The sequence below is a fragment of the Acomys minous genome (assembly GCF_964271855.1).
Source record: "Acomys minous genome assembly, chromosome: 6".
NCBI lineage: Eukaryota > Metazoa > Chordata > Mammalia > Rodentia > Muridae > Acomys > Acomys minous.
This window is the reverse complement of record NC_140487.1, coordinates 52,085,578-52,107,407: the sequence shown is the minus strand read 5'-3', so window position 1 is coordinate 52,107,407 and position 21,830 is coordinate 52,085,578. Positions and strand designations below refer to the sequence as shown.

General features: G+C 42.5%; 1 protein-coding gene across 6 annotated transcripts in view; it reads right to left on the bottom strand.

The window, feature by feature from the left end:
* The window catches only part of PDE1C (phosphodiesterase 1C), a gene marked incomplete at its 5' end in the record, with an annotated part of 524,017 nt that overhangs the window by 306,820 nt on the left and 195,367 nt on the right, over window positions 1-21,830 (bottom strand). For all 6 annotated transcript variants that reach the window (XR_014779828.1, XM_084784999.1, XM_084784994.1 and 3 more), the window contains one exon: window positions 21,050-21,221. Coding sequence is in view for 5 of the 6 variants with exons in the window: in XM_084784999.1 (XP_084641125.1) it covers window positions 21,050-21,221 (172 nt within the window). The remainder of the gene's footprint in view (window positions 1-21,049; window positions 21,222-21,830) is intronic.

The following is a 21,830-nucleotide window of genomic DNA, read 5'->3' as shown; positions in this document are numbered from 1 at the left end:
GGACCAAGAGACATCAGGAATGAGCTGGAACAGGGAAAGATACAAAGTACAAGTATCTTGGTATGTATGCCAGGAAGAAACCAGGTTAGTTTAGAGGGCTAAGCATAGAAAATAACTGCTCAGTTATTGTTTTGTGAATCGTATTATTAAACAAATATAAAAGAGTCTCAATTATTTGTGTGATAACTGGGTTAGGAGAGAAGTTGAGAAATAAACACAATGTTATGAAAATAACTTTAACAGCCTCAGAGAGAGGTTAACATTAGAATTTGGTCTCAAATGATGACAGATTTTATACCTTCAAAGAACAGAAGTGAATGTTGCCAGTATAAACATCTCCCTAAGAGAATTATCTAGATGTGGTCAGCAGCAGGATTAGAACCTGAAACACTCCTATAAGAACGAATACAAGTACTGAAAATAGAGGGTGTCCAGGCTAGAGTGGAGAGGATCCTTCAGGAAGATGGTGTTAAAGACTTATTTTATTTCTATGTGTGTGTGTGTGTGTGTGTGTGTGTGTGTGTTTCTGTGTGTCTGTCCAGATGCCCTCAGAGTCCAGAAGAAGATCTCACAACTCCTGGAGCTAGACTTACAAGTGGTTATAAGCTGCCCAACATGGGTGGTAGTGGGAACCAAGCACAGGTTCTGGAAGATTAACAAGTTCTCTTAGCTACTACGGCATCTCTCAAGATATGAGACTCCATCTCTGGCTCTCAACCCAGAAACTTTTTATTTTTTGTCCCAAATCCAGGTAAGATATCTAGTACCTTTCTATCTTACCTGGGCAGAATACCTCTTCTCTTTCTGTTCCTATAGCTCAAAGTCATAAACCTCACCATTCTGTGTCTTACAGTGTAGAAGACTATTCCAAACAGATTCCTCCTCTACTTCTGTTTTTATTTCAGACAGGGTCTCACATGTAGCTCTCTTAAAGACATACCGTGGAAGGTATAGCTTCAAACTGCCTTTTATGCTCATAGACAAAGGCTACTTTCAGCCCCAATTTGGAATCCTCTCTTTGTGAATACTGGCAAATGCTGTGGTGCATGGCTGTCCCAGATGCTCAGAATATGTAATGATTGAGGATTCAGCCCTAATTGTCTTATTTATACTGCTCACTCTAAAGATGGGGAAACACTATAGAAGTGGGGATAGAAAGGGATATAAGACCAGGGAGATAAGATAAAGTGCTGAGCAACCCCATGCTCTAGATGTGACAGACACAGCAGTCACAAATTCACAGCAACTATGGCTACGTACACAGGTACTTACACAGGCTACTACACACAACTGGCCCTGTCTAGTCAGTCATGAATGGGAGAAGGGCTCATAGTACCTTATTTATTTCTGAACTGTTGGCTACTGGTGGACTCTGAAAGACAGGGAGCCATTGTCCGCAGTTGTATCCTGACAGACTCTAGGAGATGGTAAGGTGCTGTCTTCAGTTGTGTACCCACAGGACACAAACAAAAGAGGGGGAGTGGATAAATGAAAGGAGAAACAAAAGGAATGCGGTGTGGCAGTAATAAGAATGGATTATATACATGCATAGCTTGGGTACCTATGCTTTGCAGCAAGGGTGGCAAATCAGAGCTGAACTTGAGAATCATTTTAACCCAACAGGAACGATGAGTGTCGGAACCCCAGAAGATCGATGTCTGTCTAGCAGACATCCAGACCTAGGGAATGGCAGGCAGGGCAGCAGCCTGCGACATGCCACAGGGCTGCGTGCTGTCTACTCTGAGAGGTGCAGTGTCACTGACGATGGCTGGTGTGACTCAGGAGCAATCATAGCTTGAGGATTCTTTATACCATTCTCATGTGCTATGCGAAATTCTTTCTGTCTAAGGACTACCATATATGTAGTAGCTTTAAAGCATAAATAGTTCCCAGAAAAATATTAAATAGGTTTAATGTGTTATTCAGTGAGTTGGTCCCATGTTCCTTTATCCACTATCCAAGCTTATGAGACATTTAAAGAGCAAAACAAAACCATTTTTTTTTTCAGTTCTTTCTTAGTCTCTTTCCTTCCTTTATCACTTCCCTATTCCTGCCAAACTGAGACAATGAATATTTATTGTCTGTCACAGAAACCATGCGGCATGTTAGATATATACACTTAAATAAGAAAGTAGCTGGCCATGATGGTACACACTTTTAGTCCTAGAGACAGGCCCGTCTCTGTGAGTCAAGGACACCCCAGTCTCTATAAGGAGTTCCCTGTAGAGAATATTATTATGTTCACAAATATATGGAACACAAATATTGCACGGTCTCATAAAATCAAGTTGCAGCTTCAAACGAATGCAGGAAATCAAATGATGGCTTCAAGACTTTATCTCCCAGCACTCCCCACTTCTGCGTTAGCTTCATACTTGGTAGGCTTTTCCCAGCATGTATCAGGGCTCCAAAAAGACCAGGTGTACATCCTACACGCTTGGCAACCTTACTGAAAACACAGCACTTCTTGCTTAGTAACTCCCTTAAAACCACAGGATGCTTCTGATTGGCCCAGCTGGAAGTGTCTGCCCATCTGCAACCAGCCACCATGGCTGGCAGAATTCCATACTTTTATTGGCCCATCAAAGGATGGAGGACTCAACCCAATGGGTGGGGCTATGGCCAACATCACTGTTTGGGCTGGAAGTAAGTGAACGACACTTCTCCAAGCAAAAGCCAGGCTGTTGTTAGCATATAAAGGAAGGACAAATTCTAGGTAGGAAATAAATGTCATGGGAAATGCATGGGGTGGGATTAGGAGAGCAGATGAAGGATAGACTATAATGATGGAGAAAAAAAGATCTAGGTACTAGATCCTTAATTCCTTTAAATAGTGCTCCAAAAAGCATGGACTTCATTCTTCTGGCTCCCTGTTTTCAAGCGTTTTCCCTACACTGTAAATGATGAATGACAGTGTGAACGGGCATAGCCAGTGTTATTCACCACTGTCTATCCTTACCTCCCACACTAGATTGCAATGAGCACAGTGAACATCGCTCTAATTGGGTTTTAAGGAGTAAAACAAAAAGAGAATAAATTATTCACAGACTTCTGCTCTCTAATTATTAGGCGCAACAAATTATTTCAATTCCACACTGCCTCTCAATGCCTCTGTTGGCAACAGATGTTACAGGCGATGGGGAGCCACTGACATGTTTTAAATAGGAGAATCTGTTTTTGTTTTGTTTTGTATTTTAATAAAGATAACTCATGATAATGACATGTAGTTGGACTGGACAAGGGCATTCTGAAGGCAGAAAGGTCAGTGAAAAGGCTATGGCAGGAGAAAAGTTGAGGATGCCAAGGACCTACGTGAAACAGCTCACTGGAGAGAATAGATGTAGAGGAAGTAATTACAGAGGCACCGCATGGGCGGTAACTGCTTACTGAGTAAAGAACAACACTGATGCTTAGGTTTAGCCAACATCTTCCAAAACATCCATTCTCAGCTCCCAACTGCTCCGTTTACCTTGCCTGCCTGTACACACCCAAAAGAAAACTCAGAGATGAGTATTCTACCTAAGTAGTTTCTATACCTAGGTCAAAGAACTGCTTCTTTGCATCTGTTTATTAATTATACATTAATTATACATTAAAATATATTTCAAAATAATTTATGAAAATAATTATTGATCATTTTGGTTCTGGTTCTGTGGGTGTTATCAGTATACATATCATTACAACTATAACAATTATTATACTATTTCTAATAACTTCACAATAGTACCATCCATTAATAGCACTTTCTTCTATCTCCTTTCATTTTATTTTCACAATAATTCTGAAGTATTACTGCCCTATTCAAAATTGACATCAAGACTGAATTGCCCAAATTTATACAATATAAACATAGCAGAAGCTGGATAAACTGTAGGCTTCTGACCACCTGAAGCATGAAAGACATCCAGGTCTTCAGTGTAAGAACTGGTTTGTCATCTAGCTCACACACAGTAAGTGACACTTGGAGCAACTAAGCTGTGTGCTTGGTCACATATGACAGGGTCCGCATTCGTGGTCTGTTTCCTAGTAGGCAGTGGGCTGTAGCAGAAATGACAGAAGCATGATGGAGATTTCACTCTATTTTTCTTCAAGCTCTCTGTTCATTCATTTAATTAATTAATTGTGAGACAGAGTCTCATTGTGTAACTCTATCTGGCCTCCAAGATGGACCTCACAGAGGCCTGCCTGCCTCTCCCTCCCAAGTGCTGGGACTAAATGTGTGCACCCCCGTACCCAGCTTCTGCAGCTTCTTAACTGGGTAGCCTTGTGCAGGTCATGTCATCCTTCTAGGCCTTGTTCTTCTGGAATGCAAAAGAGGAATGACACTGATTCTTTTTTTTTTTTTTTTAGGTTTTCGAGACAGGGTTTCTCTGAGTAACATTCTTGGCTGTCCTAGACTCACTTTCTGTAGACCAGGCTGGCCTCGAACTCACAGCGATCCACCTGCCTCTGCCTCCCGAGTGCTAGGATTAAAGGCATGCGCCACCATGCCCGGCTCAGGCTGGTAGGATTTGCTGAAGGAGGAAGAGGCAGGGAGGATATGGAGTTCGAGGCCAGCCTGGGAGACACTAATTCCTAATAGGAACAAAATCAAAAAGTAGTCATGCCCCTACATCAAGTAGAATGTCAGTTACACAGAAGGCACACACAAGACCAGTATAGGCACTGCCTGTTTAATGAACCAGCCACTTATAAAAATAAAAATAAAAAAATAGTTTATGCCAGCAGCAAGTGATAAGCCCTAACATTCAAAACGCAAGGACTACAACTCAGACACTTCTGGGAGGGGCTTCCCTCTGACATTTTGGCAGCAAAGAGGTAGGGTTTGTTTGGGATAATATGGTTGTTTATCAATCCTATACAATAAAAGACCCTCCGGAGGAATCTCCATACCTGATCTCAAGCTGTACTACAGAGCAACAGTAATTAAAACAGCATGGTACTGGCAAAGCAATAGGCTGGTGGATCAATGGAATCAAATTAAAGACCCAGAGATGAATCCACACACATTTGCTCACTTGATTTTTGACAAAGAAGCCAAATCTATTCAATGGAAAAATGACAGCATCTTCAACAAATGGTGCTGGTCTAACTGGATGTCTACATGTAGAAAAATGCAATTAGACCCCTATTTGTCACCATGCACAAAACTCAAGTCCAAGTGGATTAAAGACCTCAACTTAAACCCAGAGACATTAATTTAGTTAGAGGAAAAAGTGGGGAAGAGTCTGGGACACATAGGCACAGAAGACAACTTCCTGAACAGTACACCAACAGCCCAGGCCTTAATGTCAACAATTAATAAATGGGACCTCATGAGGCAGAGAAGCTTCTGTAAGGCAGGAGACACTGTCAACAGAACAAAGCGACAGCCTACAGACTGGGAAAAGATCTTCACCAACCCTTCATCTGACAAAGGTCTAATATCCAAAATATATAAAGAACTCAAGAAATTAAAGACCACAAAACCAAAAAATCCAGTTGCGAAATGGGGCTTGGAACTTAACAGAGGAATATCAAATGGCTGAGAAACACTTAAAGAAATGCTCGTCCTCATTAGTCATCGAGAAATGCAAATCAAAATGACACTGAGATTCCACCTTACACCCATCAGAATGGCTAAGATCAAAAACTCAAATGACACCACATGTTGGCAAGGATGTGGAGAGAGAGGAACACTCCTTCATTGCTGGTGGGAATGCAAACTAGTACAACTACTTTGGAAAGCTATCTGGCACTTTCTTAGAAAAATGGGAATAGGACTTCCTCAAGACCCAGCTATCCCACTCCTTGGAATATACCCAAAAAATTCCCTACTACATCACAGGGACATATGCTCAACCATGTTCATAGCTGCTTTATAAATAATAGCCAGAACATGGAAACAGCCTAAGTGTCCCTCAGTAGAAGAATGGACTAAGAAACTGTGGTACATTTACACTATGGAATACTATTCAGCTATTAAAAACAAGGAATTCCCAAAATTTGTGGACAAATGTATTGAGCTAGAAATTATCATAAGGAGTGAGTTCACCCAGAAGCAAAAAGAGACAAATGGTATATACTCACTTATATCAAGACACTAGTCCAAGGGATATGTCCCATGAAAAACTTTACTTACCAGAAAAGTGGGTCAGAGGAGAGGACATTCTATTGAGACTTTAGGTGAGAGTAGCATGGAAGAATGGGGAAATAGTAGGATCCACAGGGTCCTGGAAACCTACAAGAAGAACTTTATGACAGGCAGATCTGGGTCCTGGGGTCCTCCTCAAACTAAGGCACCAGCCAAGGAGAATATAGGCAGTAAACTTCGAACCACTACCAAGACCTAGCCGATGAACATGATATTCTCCACCGGTGAGTGGAGAGTGTGATCTGACTCTCACACAAACTCTGGTGCCCCTTTTCTGACCACGTCCCCTGGATGGGAAGGCCTGGCGGCACTCAGAGGAAGGATAGCAAGTTACCAAGAAGAGACTCGATACTCTAAGAGCATATATAGGGGGAGGAGGTCTCCCTCAATCACAGACATAGGGGAGGGGAGAAGGGGGGAAGTGGGAGGGAGGGAGGAGTAGGAGGAAACAAGGGAAGGGCTAACAATCGAGATATAATATGAATAAATTAATAAAAAAAGAAAAATATGGTTGTTTATGAGTCACTGTTCTTTTCTGTAACAGTGTTTTCTAGAAGGCAGGTGCCTCTCGACCCAAAGTTTCTATTATCTACCCTTAGGATGCTGTGTTAAATTAACTATATGCACAGAGACTTTTGTCATAACATAATGGATACGCATGAAAAACTCAGAACAAACTAAATGTCCAACAACTCTGATGGAAGAAAATAAAGTCACATACACACACAATGTGGCAATATGGAAAAATACTTAAGATAAAATCTTCAGTAAAAATAATTGGATCCAATGTCTTCATAGCATAATTACAGGAATAGGCATAGGCTTCAGGAATGGGGCCAGAATGACAGCAGAGCTCTTTCTCCGTTTACCAAGTGTTCTACAGAGGTGAGAGTATTGCTTTAAAACAAAATACCATTTTGAAAAAGATAAACAAAAGGACTTGTAAACCAATGCCTCCAGTCAGCTGACCCACAGCATGACAAGAAATGGCAGCCATTAAATTGTAAGTAAAAATAGTAAGTGCCTCACAGGCTTTTGAAAGCATCCGCATAGCACATTCCCAAAAGAAAACGTGATTTGCCCACATTCTGTTGAATTGGCTTTTGGAGAAAAATGACATAAGGGACATTTGGTAACACTTCAGATATCTAAAACAGTATGGACATATGGCATCTCAAGAGGTGGGAAAGTTGTTACGTGACCTTTTGAAAACCCCAGACACCTGCCCCAGATATACTGTGCCCTGTGAGGAGCGGGCAGCAAGGACTGTACCTGGTGATCATGATTAGGAAAAGCTTTTGTGGTCTTTTAAAGAATGGCGCCTAGTAATAGCAGTGGGCAACACGGTAATGTGGATGCAGGAGAAAGGAAAGCCAGAGATGGCCAAAAGAAAAGCTGGTACAGGCCTCAGTCGGGCCACACAGCAGCTGGACCCAAAAAATCTCGTAATACACACAGGCTGAGTTCCAACAGGCGTGCTAGTTGAATTGCTCATGAGTTTGTTGCACCACCTGGGTTAAGAACCCCTGGAACAGAAGGAAGATAATGAGTGTGAACAGACAGACACCACAAGGTATAGTCAAAGGCAAGGTTTCTAAGAAAAGAAAGACAAAATTACATTCACTGGTGACTGCTGGTGATGTGAAGGGTATGGTTCCCAGGGTTAGCAATGTATATTGCCTGCTGACACTGAGAGTCTCTCTCTCTCTCTCTCTCTCTCTCTCTCTCTCTCTCTCTCTCTCTCTCTCTCTCTCACACACACACACACACACACACACACACACACATGCACACGCACACGCACGCGCGCACGCACACACACCCTTGAAAAGTCAAACTTAATCAATTAGTGTACTACCCACACTCACCAAAGCCACACGTGGTACCCACACTTATTAAAGACACTTGCCTCCCTCTGCTAAGTCTTTACAGACTTTATAAATAGCCACCTGGACTCCAGGAAGGATAAATATACAAAACAATGAGAAAAGAAAAGGCCAGTCTATGCTGATACTAAAATGAGGAGGAGGAAATAAAAACCTCTTTTACACAGCCAAACATCCTCTGATAAATAGTGAACAGACATTGACATTGATTCCAATAGGACACATCAGCTAATACTACAACCCTTGTATAATTTTATTGAGAAAAAATGTTGGGAGTCTCAAAACACTTCCTCAAAGATAATTTAGTTGTGAATGAGAGAAGATAGTGAACAAATGGTGAAGATGCTGGCTCAAGCTATTGAAGTCAGTGTCATGAGTAACAAGGACAAACAATAATAAAACATGGCATCACATATGCAGTATTCCTGAAGAACAAGATGACCATGACCAGACAAACCTGACTGGAGGAATATTCCAGATGAGGAACATTCTGGACAAAAAACATATAGCTAGGGTGCCTAAAATGTCAGTGTCTCAGGGCCGGAGTGATGGCTGCTCTTTCCAAAGGACCTGAATTCAGTTACCAGCACCCGCATCAGGTGGTTCACAAACATCTGTAATCATCCACACATTCTCATATACAGACACACACATAAGTAAAATAAGATAAATAAATAAATAAATTATTATAATATCAGTGTCATGAGACACAAAGAAAAGATAGACAACTGTTTAAAGGATTGAAGGGTTCTAAAGTGGCACAGCTAATGTAATGGATGCACCCAGAAGGAAGCCTAGATCAAAGGAAAGCAAGATTGATTTAGAAGATATTACTGGGGCATTTGGTGAGCTAAACATTGCTTGTATATGAAGAACTAAGACTGTATCAATATTGAGGTTCCTGGTGATGTAATTTTCCTCTAACATGCTAGACCTGTTTCTGAAGAGAAGTTGAAACTGAAAGACCATCCTGTCTACACACTGAGGTCAAGTGGTTCAGGAAGAGACAGATGAACAGATGATGATGGGTCTGAAACTAATGCCAAATTATAAAAGGCAGCTCCAACTGGAACAGAGACAGCGGTTGATTCCATTACTCTTGCAGTGCTTGTAGAATTTCAAATATTGCCAAAATATATTTTGGAAAAGCAAACACATTTCTTCTATACAGAGCATTTCTTATATACAGGTTGACCCAGCATTAAATTTTATCACTAGGTTTTTCACCGTCCTTGGAGACGCAGCAACCCAGGGAACACAACCCAGACTGGGGCACACATAATGCAAGCTCCTGTCAATGCTCTTGGCCACTCACCGTTGCTAGAGAGTGAGATCATATTGCGGAAGACACCACACACCTTGGCTGTAAGCTATAGAGAAAACAGCCTGACACTGAGCTGGAAACTCCGTCCAAGCTGGCCAGCAGTCAAAGGACCAGAGAGAGCTGAATGAGCTGCTTAAGCAGAAAAGACGGTAGCAGTATTCTGCATTCAAACAGTGCACTCTGTAAACGGGAATTCCAACCTTCCACGCAATACATGACCATCTGCACAATAGTGGCTTGACTGTGGTAGGAGTAACCAATTGCTCCCTGATTGGATCTGAGAGGTATTCCATGGGTGGGAGGAGGGGGAGAGTAGAGAAAGGGATGACCCATGCTTGGTGATGTGAGCCAGACCAACAGCTCAAGAATGGAGAGGTTGTTGACCCAAGCAGAGAACTTATTACTGATGTTAACCTAAATCAACAAGGCCACAAATTGCCTTATAATATCTGTGTTTATGCTCATAGACAAAAGCTGCTCCCAGTGCTAGTCAGAGAAGGAAGTATGTACTCATTAGTGTGTATTCATTGCCAAGCTCACGAGGCTCCAACAAATAGTCCAAACCCATAGTCACATAGCAGAAGGCTCAGGTGAAGCTCAGTGAATCATAAAACAAAAGGAATAGTAATAACCATGAGAGGGGAGGGGAGCAAAGGAGGTGGCAGGGGGTGGGGCTGAGAATAGTCAATCTGTGTTGTACACATGTGCAAATTTTTCTAAAAAACAAATTCTATATTTTAACCCATAATTAAACAATTATAATTCCCAACCCACACATACTGTTCTTATTCAAAGCCTGAGCCATATTTCATTAAATGAGACCAATGAGCTAATCTACACTTATGGTCTTGCAAGGTTCCCTAGGCCAACGTGGCTGTCCGAGACATACCTTAGTCACTGTGCCTTTGGGAAGTACACAACTCACTCTTTGGAGATGTTTATGTACTGTCTGCCTCCAAGTATTTGATCCTTACTACTGGAGCCTAGGTTGTCAGTGCGTCTAAATGGACATAGGTGTCTGCAGCGCTGCAGCAAGCAGAAGTGCTCTCCCAATTCAGTGTTCCAGAGCCTGATGACTATTCTGGCCTGCAAATCCACTTCCTGTCACACTTACCAGCAATTAACATGCAGGGAACCATAGCAGGCCAAGTGACAGGCAGGTCTAGTCAGTCTTAACTAGCACTGCGTTTAGGAGAAATTCTAACTACGAGCTCTGCTCCAATTGATGAAGAGATACCACTGTATTCTACCTAGATCCACCTCTACATCTCCTGTAGGTGCCATAGTAGGCACAAGTGACCAGACTTGGGCCATTCTGCAGCTCCACTGCTCCTTGGGAAGCCTTTATTTTGAGGCTACATGTATAGGATAAATTTAACTCCTAAGTCTGTAGCCTAGGAAAGAAATCAGTCTCCCTTCCGCGTCTCTAGTGATCTCAAAGAACAACAAAATTTTCTGCCCAAGGAACAAAACTGGAAGTCCTTTGCTATGTCAGCCCCTCAAAGCTTGGTTCTAAGACCCTGACCAGGGTAGTAAGGGGATGAAGAAGGCACTATTGACACTGAAGAAACAACAGACACGTGGACACAGAAAAGCCAGAATTGGGGTGGCTAGGACTACTCTGGTGGAGCCACACAAGCTAACACCACAAGCTAGAGCCTGGTCCTATTATTAGGAACTACATAGCACTGGGCAGGGGGTAGCTGGTCTTGGTAGGAGCAGGCTCATGCTACACACATCTGGGAGGAGGGAGCTACAGTTGCTAGTGTTTGTAAATACCGGTCACTCAAACCATGTGGCTGAGGAAATGGGAGCCCTTGGTGTGGCTTTGCCTGTGTCAGCAATGTACATTTATTCAAGACTTCACTCCGGCTTCCTCTGCTTCTACACGCCTTCCCTGGTTGCACAAGGCCCTGCTACCCTCAGTTACTTTACTTTCCCTTTGGCTGTCTCTAGATTTTACAGGCCTTCCTTTTCCCCACCTTAGACACAAGTCAAACAGCTCCTCCAGCCTACATCTCTTTCCTGTCTCCTGATTCTGTTCCATACTAATTTGTCTTGCTCTGCTCTCTATGACAGTTCAGAGCAGACTCATTCATGGATTCGCTAAGGGCAATCCAGCCTGTTCTCCATGAGGCTGGGAGAGTGGAGCACGTAACAACAATGGTCCAGTTCACTGTGTGTGGCTCCTATACCAGATGCCACTGTAGAGAAGGCCCTGAGCATATGAATGGGGAAAGGCACAATTGTTGCAGAAAGACCCTAAGAGAGAACCTGCTTCTTTCTTCTAGCTAGTTAAATAGCTTGCCATATGCTGTGGGAACCAGCATTTCTACTACATAAGGCATTTGGGCACATTATTATAAGGTTAATAACATAGCTAGATCTCCTGATGCAGAAGACAGAATTCCATGGCCAGTCAAGTGATGCCAACATTTTCAGTATCACAGGACAGAGATTTAAAGGGGTTTATTTTTTTAATTAAGAAACTTGGGCTGGGCGTGCTGGCGTGTGTCTTTAATCCCAACACTCAGGAGGCAGAGAGACAGGAGGATTACTGTGAGTTTGAGGCCAGCCTGGTCTACAAAAGTGAGTCCAGGACAGCCAAGGCTAACACAGAGAGACTCTATCTTGAAAAACTAACACCCCCCCCCCCAAAAAAAGAAAGAAACTTTAATTTTGCCTGGTATGGTGGTGCATATCTTTAACCCCAGCACTCAGGAGGCACAGGAAGGTGGATCTCTGTGAGTTCAAAGCCAGCCTAGTTTCTCTGTTAGACAGAAAAACCCTGTCTCAAAACAGAAAGAAAGAGAGAGAAGGAGGGAAGGAGAGGGCAGAGAAGAAGGAAAGAAGGAAGAAAGGAAGGAAGGAAGGAAAAACTTAATTTCATCACAAAAAAGAAAAAAATGAAAATAATGCAGAAAGCTCCTAGCACTAGCATATGGTATTTTTGAGATGTTTCCAGGGGCAGGGTCCCAAATCATCAGGCCAATCTGTTTGTTTTCCCACCAGTGTGACTTATCCCCAGGCCTGGTGCTGGAAAGGGAAAGGCAATCACATGGGGGAAGTGTAAAGCCAGAATCACGGCTTCTGTCTGAGGACCTGCAGGGAGATGGGAAACCTGACCAAAGAATATGATGGTTGAGGTCTTCTTATCTTCTCTGGAGAGATACCTGCCCCAAGCTGGAGGCCCTACACCCCCCCCCCCAAAAAGCAGCACCTGGTAAGTGAGCCACAGAGGCAGGATTTAGCTTTCCCAGGTTGTCTCTTAGGCTTGCTGTAGTTTCACCAGGTCCCAGCATTGCCTGATGTCATCAGCCAATGATATCACCTAGGCTCCTGAATAGGCAGTCAGCAGGGAGGCTGGCATAGGAATAACTGTAGCCAGGGCAGAAGACTGGACCACTTGGTCTAGAAGCACAGGGTAATCACAAACAGACCTTCTAGTCGAGTCCAAATCACTTGAGCATTTTACTTGAGGGATCTAATGTTAAGCAGACGTGATGGTGCACACCTATAGTCCCAGCACTTAGAAACCTAAGGCCAGAGGTCAGAAACTTGAGGCCAAAATAGTGAGTCCCAAGACAGACTTAGCAACATCTATTCTCAAAGTAAAGGGAGGGGAGGAGAACGGAGATAGGGGAGCTAAATCATCTGGGGTGAAAAACACTACACAAATGTGAAGGTCACAGAGGCTTCAGATGTCAATGTAAAGAGTCTAGGAGAAGGCCAAGCCAATTAAAAAGAAACCTTGAAAGCAACATTTTCTGCACATTTTAGGGTGCTAACAAAGCTGTAACCTTGCTACACAGGTCTCTCTCACACTTTGATATCAATCTATAAAGTATAACTTCTGCAAAGTAACTCCTATCCTCTATGTCTAACAAGCAATAATAAATGATCTATCTCTAATAAATGACACAAAGAAAGGAATCTAGGATGAGCCTTGGCAAATTGAGTGTTAAGAAGCCGCCTCTGTGTTGGAGGCTTCCGCAATCAGTAGGAAATTTCCAACAACGTTTGTGCCACTGTCCTCTCTCTGGACCAGGAAGTCCCCTGATGTGAAGGAGGCAATGTATTTATATTCCCAGAGCCTAAAATTATACAGTCCTTCTTATAGTAGGGCAGGAAGGTAACCCCCCCAAAAAAGAGAGGGCTACCCCATGAGTTAGCTCGGTTTCTGCAGCTCAAAGAGAATTTGCCCTGATTTGAAAAAGAGCACACACCCCAAGGCAAGTGACTCTCAGAGACAGGTCCCCTGGCTGGGGTCAGGAGTCATCCAGAATCCAGGGTTGTATACGCTATTCAATATCTTTCCCTTGGGTAATGGCAGAAGCCATTCTTTTGGTATAATTTTAAATTCTTTTTGTTTTGCTTTAATCCAACACTTCAAAAGTTTCCTGTGGGGAATAGAAGTATAAGAAACTGAAGAAAGTTTCAGTCTGATAATAATACTAAAGCCAATGAGAAGCAACAGCGTCTCATATAAATTATAAAAGTAAATACACAGCCTGGCCTAGCATTCCTATGACCATAGCTTTGGGACTGGGCCCAAGACACTGAGCTATAAGAGGCAGAGTGGCCCAGCAGAGGATCACAACATGGCTGGTTCCTTTGTAAAGTCAGGATTAAACACACAAGAAATATATCAGGAGAGGAAAATGTGAAAGGAGTCTGGAAGAAATTGGGAAGTGGACTTGACTCCTGGCAAAGGAGGGAAGGAAGGATAAATGGATACGACAAACTGCTGGGCTGTATTAAAGGGGCCTCCTTAAGCCTACATGGGGGGGCGGGGCTTAAGCTAAAGCCTCATCAGAAAGTCTGTATTGCTGCCATGCACTATACCCTTGCAAAAACAGCCTTAGCTATCATGGAACCAATTGCTCACCACAGAACAAGAGTCACAGGCTAAGCATGCTCCTGTTCTGAGAGATGTGACAGCTAAATTCCATGGCCATAATAGACAAGATCCTTCTTCCCAAAACTCCAAGTGCAAGGACCACGAAGAATGCAAGGAGAGCAGTGATTGCTATACCCACACTTTTCCAACTTTCAACTGGAAAAGCAGCCTCTAAAGATCTCCTTAGAAAAAGAGACCTAAATAACGCCTTTCCAGGAAACTAGCATCCCTATTAAAACTTCTCTGGCCTTTAGAAGACTCTCCCATGGGGAGCCTAGATTAAAAATTGTGCATGCACAAATGTATGTATACATATGTACATATTTATATGTGTGTGTGCATGTGCAGTTCACAAAAGTAAAAAGGTGGATCTTTAAGGAAGTGAGACATAGAGAGGGTGATGGAATACATGAATTGAAAGAAGAAGGAGGAACTAATTGGTGGAAGAAAGGGAATTAGCTAGAGGAAGGGAGGACATTGGTAGGGGAATAAAATATAATGATATATGCATATATGTACAGATATATGTATATATGCAAAGAAGACATAATGAAGCCCATTACCTTGCATACTGGCCTAAAAATTTATAGATGCATAAAAATGTTTTAAAATCCTCAAATTAATTCCTTCATATTCTCTCTTAGAAAACTTGAAGAAGACTCTTCTGCTTACAGAGGACCATAAACGTAGAAATTCTTTGACAGCCACACTAAATCAGAAAGTAAATGTCCCTGAGAGTCCCTATAGGTAGCTAACACATGTTGATAAGAGAAATCTGTGCAGCCAGACTTCCCGTGAACTAACTGGGCACACTAACTCATGACTCACCCAGGGGTGGGGTTGGAAGCCCCAGGGGCTCAGCCACATGCCATGCCCCCCATCAACCACATTGCACATTTCCTGAAAGTAATCAAGTCAGAAAATGAGTTCTTGGCAGGAGTCCCTAGTGGAAAAATGACTGCCAAATGCCAAAACAAGGGGTTCAATGATTTAATTCAGGATGGAAAATACAACCCATCCAATGGCATCTGACAAGGCTGTAAGCTCCTCCCAAACTGAAGTGTTGGCTCTATGGGGCTCTGCTCTTGGGGATATATTCTTAATAAACTATGTGTAGAATCTAGGAAATAAATGCCAGAACCCAAATACATCTATTCTGAGTGGGAGGAGAAGCTCGACAAGCCCATGGTGACTCTGGGGAGTGAGTGTGACGCCTCCAAAAGCAAAGCCATCTAAACCTGGCAACCAACACTAGAAGTCATACAGCTCAAGGTAAGTATCTGAAATGACTGGCACACGGGATGGCTTCAGGACTTCCGCTACTGCCCACAAAGTTGGGTCAGTGTCCAGCCTTATTCATACAGCATCCAAAGGGCTCTATCCCTAGGACCCAGGATTAGAAGAAAGAGCTTGGTTATAGAGGGTCAATGTAACCTTAAAAACTGTGTGGAACTCTGGGAAAAGAAGGACTTGGTGGCTCTTAGCCTCTTTTACCCATTTAATCCTGACAGTCATCTCCAGAGCTTGTGTTTCCATTCAGAAAATGAGGAAACAGGATAAAAGGACTGCATGTAGGTTACAAACCACACTTCACAAATCTGTGTTTGTGATGTTCCAGGCCTTACCGCTGAAAAGACTGTCCTCAGACCACGCCATCTTCTGGAGATTATTGGGAACACAGCCTCACAAGCTAAGTCAAGGTCTTCATTCAACAAAACTCCTGAAAGCACTCTTCAGACCCAAAGTTTGAGGGGCAGTGCCTGAAAACAGCTTTTATCCAAAAGAAGGTGGTTTGAAAGCATAAATCTAAACTAAACAATCACTTGATGCCACAGAGCAGGGTAGGGCCTATGTTACAGGAAATTGGGGATATCAAAGTATATTTTCAAAGATCACACTCAGACTAGTAGCACTAATCCCTTTGTCTTAATTCCTAGCAGTTCCAGGGACATGAATGTCATGGTGACATGGTGGTGGCCAGAAATGGTAGAGGCTTCTTGCCTGGGGCCAGGGGGTATTATTTCAATTCTTTAGCTCTGACACCTGCTGATAACTTTGGACATGTGGTTCAGTCTCTCAACTTGTTGACATGTGCAGCCTGGATAACAAGACTCACTTTGCTAATTCTTGAGGGCCTAGCAGCAGGCAAGTGACAGATCAGGCTCTCATGGGGAAAGTTTCCTTTTCTTTTGGGTCCTCAAATGGCAGGTACTTAAAAGTTTATTCATACCCAATCTGCCTAGACCTAGCCCATTAGCGCCGGGTTCTGTCTGCTCTCCATTCTTTAAGAACAACTAGGGCAGAGCATCAGACTCAGAGAGAGGCCATGAGAAACAAGAACAAGAGGATCTCTGGCAGGGTCTCCAGGGAGTATTTCCTTTCTTGGTCTTACTTTCTTCTTTTCAAGAGCCATGGGTTTCGAAAGCAGAGTTCTTCTCTTAAATGCTCACGGAGCTTTCAGTCCCACAGTCATGTAAAGCTGAAACCACAGCTTCACCTTTTGTCCATTAACATGTATGTTGTACACTAAGAGGCATACAAGGAGTCTAGGAACTATTGAGCGGAAATAAGAACTGTGCTTTCTGAATGCAATCTGCCAGTGGATTGTCGGAACTAAAATTGGATATAGCTACACCAAACACTGAACCTGTCTAACTGGGTACCTGGAAGTGTCCATTCTGAGATGATGATGACTCTAACCCTCAATACAAGTAAGAGTTAAAGCTTGGCACTTCCCAGAGACAGCTGGGACCTGAGTTTGGACAAGAAAGAACATTGGTTCCCTTCAAGCCCTGGCACTTTTTTCACAAGATGACACTGAAATGTCTGCTGCAGAACAATGAGCATCTGTCCTTCATCCAGCAGAGAAGGAGAAGACAAAGGTACCAGGAGATGTGCTTCGACCTCAGATGGCATTTACATACCTCAGAAAGCAGTGTACAGCCTAGGAGGGAGGGTTATCCAATCATTTTCCAAAATCCTACTTTCTCAGTCTGAATGTCAATGTTTCACTTTCAGTGACACATTCTGTCATTACCACTAACTGACATAAATCATGATAACCTTCAGTGGCAGACCTAGGTTCTTTGCAGGACAAGCTTGAGGTAGTAGATCCAGGAATTTGTCTTGAGGCTGGGACTGCATGTATGAGCATGCTTTCAATGATCAGGTTATTTAAAGTGAACTCCAAGGACTTATAATCAAAAGTACCTGACCTGAAGTAGCCAGCTTCCCTCTGGCTACTGCCATTAGTGACAACAACTACCAAGTAAGCATTCCTACCAGTTTATTTTTTAATTCTGTTCAAATCATAGGATCTATCTTTCTGAGAGAGTTTCTTCTTCTCTGCAGTGTCATTGTAACTTTTCTATAGCTATGATAAAAGACCATGTCCAAGGCAACTTATAAAAGACAGCATTTAATTTGGCTTATGGTTTCAGAGGGTTAGAGTCCATGATGGTGGAGTGACGGTAGAGCTGAGAACCCAGATCTCAATTCCCAACCATGAGACAGAGCGAGATCCCAGGAATAGTATTAAGTTTTTTAAAACTTCAAAACCACCCCCAGTGACACACATCCTCCAACAAAGCCATACCTCCTAATATTTTCCAAACAGTTCCACCAACTGAGGACTGAAATGTTCGATTAAATGAGTCCATTGGTACCATATTCCTTCCAATCACCCTGCACTGTCTCCTTGAGCTGCTCATTACAGGCATGTTTTCAGACAGAGAACTGGGTTGAATGGCTGGTTCTAAGTCACGGTGTCTCCTTCTGTTAGAGGAGTGGACCATAATGGCTGGTCAATCCTGATGCACATTTACATCGCAGCAGACTACATATTGTTTATCTCTAACAGGACTAGTTAGCAGATTCTTTATCTTTGGGGTATTTTGGAGGCAGTACTTCTTTACAAATCCTACTTGGTATGACTTAATGTCTTCCAAGTAAATCTACTAGGAAATCCTCTACGACATCCACTCTATATTTTAAGTTTGTTCTACATCAGGGTCACACCTGACAGTAGGAGGATATTTGTTGTTGTAACAGCAAGCGTGGAGAAGATGAAAACATACAAACTCTTTAAACATTTCTGAAAATTTTCTACTATTCATTATGAACTCTTTCTAACTTTAGGAATGGAGAATAGAATTTTACTTTATGGTACTCTGTTCTTTTGGTCTAAGAAGACTTATTTGAATGAACACATTACACAACTGTCAAGCCAGTTCTCACTCTTCGTCCTGGAGGTAGCCTGTGTATATTTGCTTCTACCAACTTGGAAAGAGCGAGAAAAGCTCAGGGGATGGTGGAATTAAGCAACTTCCCTTTGATTATCCACTTTATTGAAGATGGCTAAGAAAATGTCTGTATTGCTAAATGAGGATGGGTTGCCAGGGACAACGAACACCGTGAGGAGGTTTGGTGGTGTCACCTAGTAAGCCCATGAGGTTACTAGGAGCCCATAACCCCTCCTCTTTCTGGTGGGTGATGGAAGACAGCAGGCTTAGAGCTGATACTCAAACTGTCAGCAAGCATGGGGCATCTGTGAGGAGCCAAAGAACCCCAGCACTTCCTGAGGACTTGGCACCTTAGGCGTATTGCCATTGCAGTTCGGATCTTGTTCAGTAGTAAGAAGCTGGTAACATTATTTCATGGCTCTGGATTCCAAAAGGAGAGGAAGAATGGAGCAATCAAAGTTATCACTCACCCTGAAGCACTCAAAAGTATCAACACTGCAGAATTCCTGAAAGGGTGGGTGTTGACAGTTCCTGGGCATCCCTTCATCCTTCTCAGCAAGCAAGACCCTCCAGGGCCTCAGGTGAGAACTCCCAACTGTATGTGATTTCCCTGAAGCTTAAAACTATGTGAGCATAAGGCAGGTTTTCCCGTAGGTCATAGACATTGCAAGTCAACAACTCTCAGGTTTCCACAGGACAAATACTCCTATTTTTAATTATATAAAATTCATCTACAGTTTCTTCTTTCATTTGAAATTCAAAATGTGTGTTTTTTTAAAGTGGCATTATTGGAAAGGATAAGCTGATAGTGCTTAATTATTAATTGATAATAAACCAAGTATTTTGAGTATGCTTGGCAATTTATATGCCAATACACACACACACACACACCTGATCTTGATACGCACAAGTAAAACTATAGAATGTCATATGTTCCATTTAACATTACAATGCTAATGTTAAATGGAAGAATGGTGCAGAATAACACACAGAGGACCAAAAAATAACTGGCTAATGCCAATAGATGCTAGCTTCCACTCATACAGAGGTGGGGCATTTGTGTACTCTATTGCCTTGCTACTGGGCCAAGTTTCACAAAGTATCACAAAGCAGTCCCAACCTTAATAATTTATCATTAATCTCTTTCAGGAATGAAGACATTGGCATGCACTACAACTAGTGCATCAAGTGAAGAGCCACCAACCCATCTATACTTTCTATTTAAAAGCTTAAGGCACTACAAGAAGAATGAGTAATGGTGATGAAGATGGATGCAGAGACAGTCCTTCTGTGAGAGTAACCCTTCACCCAGTAATAAATGAAGGCAAGGAGCATGTTTTGAGATGGAGGAAGTGGTTATGGATACATTGCATATGAGCAGACCGTCTCCAGGGCAAGGTTGCATAACCAAGAAAGCCAATCAACATCCATGCTTTACTGCCATCATTTGCAGAGAAATGCAGGTTCACAGAGAGAGCTTCTCTTTCATCCAAAACCTCAGGATGCAAACCCTTTATGGGAATAAGAAAATCATGTGCCTGCAGTTCTGGTCTCCCCAATGTAGCCATTATGTTGCATTAAGACATCCAAACAAAACCCCCATTCACACCTCTGTCCAGACTCATCTATAATTCAATCTACATAAGAACCTGCACACAATGAAATGGCTTTAACTAAGCCTTTACACACATTACCTCTATGCAAAAGGCAGCTCATTTTAAAAAACATTTTATGAAGTCTAAGGGTCTCCTGTAGTTAAGTTTACATGTTCCACTAGTTATTTGGAGAACAGGAAAATTTATAGTGACAAGAAAAGTAGAACCAGTAAAATTACTGTAACAGAAAGAAAGCAGGGAAGGACAGGAAGTTGAAAGAATTATGAAATCTCAGTTTCTGACACAAATAGCACTGGATGTTTCAAGGACCATTCATAAAAATGAAATCCCTTTTTCATAACACATTCATACCCAGATTAACTTTTGTTACAATGAATGAGAAGAGAAGAGGTAGAGTTGTAATGAAAATGGTGCATGCAGTTAAAAGAAAATGAAAGAGGCCTTTCCAGGGAGATGCCAGTCTAAGGGCAAGATGCAGAGCATCCAGCCACCTGGGGAACAACACAAGATCATACTTCATTTACCTCAGCCATAGTGCTTATATCTCTCACAAGTAGAGACCTCCCCTGAGCAAGAAACAGCAAAGACACAGGGCTGAATGAATCCCACCACATGCTTTATCTCTGTGCATTTATCCAGATGCATCATTGTCCTTTGAAGCAAAACTGTCATTAGCCCAACTGAGGCTGCCAACATCACTGAGACCTGAGCCTCTGCACTGCGATGACAATACCAATTAACTACCAGCAGAAATGAACCACAAATATTCACTACATTTGGGGAATCTACCTGGAAGTCCAGCTAGCATTAATCACGACAATACTTCATCAATGTTAATTCACACAGTACAAAAAAATGTCATTTGTTGCTCCCTGAGTGGGCATCCAAGTGGACTGAGACAGCTCTCAAAATCATTAAGGAGGAAAAACTGGATTCTCATCCACCAAACCTGAAGGATGTCTTCACCAAAGCTTCTGGGCTATCCAGCTGTGGCAATTCATCTGCCAGAATTTCTTCTGGGGGTCGGGTGTCCTGGACAATTGTTGGCCGTGGCTTCTCCTTGACATTCCCGGTGAGCCCATCAATGAGGGAGTTCCACAGACAGTTCTGTGACTTAGAGCCTAAGGATGAAAGAGAAATGGGTGTTCTTCACCTCCACTCAGGATAGGCAAAGGAAGAGCAGACGATTTAGACATTGCTCATCACCACCTACATCACAGGGCTCCATAAGATACTCAGCAGGTTATTGGTGGATAAGTCAGATGTCTTTTTATTTACATGCAGAAGACAGGCTAGGACTAGACATACAGATCATTGTGGACATCCTGTTTCAGTGCAGAGGGATCAGCTTGACGTGTTGGGTAGGACTAAGTGCATCCATGAAGATGTGTGTTTAGTAATAGTACTGCCATGGTAGAGACAGAGGGCTTTTCAGACACAGGTCTTCCCTGAGTTCAGCTTGCCTGAGACCAGGTTTTGACACATCATTCTAAAGAGATACCCACCTCTAGGGACTATAAGTCACTATCAAAATATACTATTCTTCCTCAATATCAAGATTTAAGAAAGGCTATTTTGCATATTTATTGATTGAAAGTCTAGTCTGCAAACACCAGACATATGAATTCAGAGTAAAAGGTAAACATCAGGTGAAGATGATGTTATAAATGTAGAGCTGAATTAGCCAAAAGATGAAAGTCAATATCAGCATACCAATGTGTAACATTGTG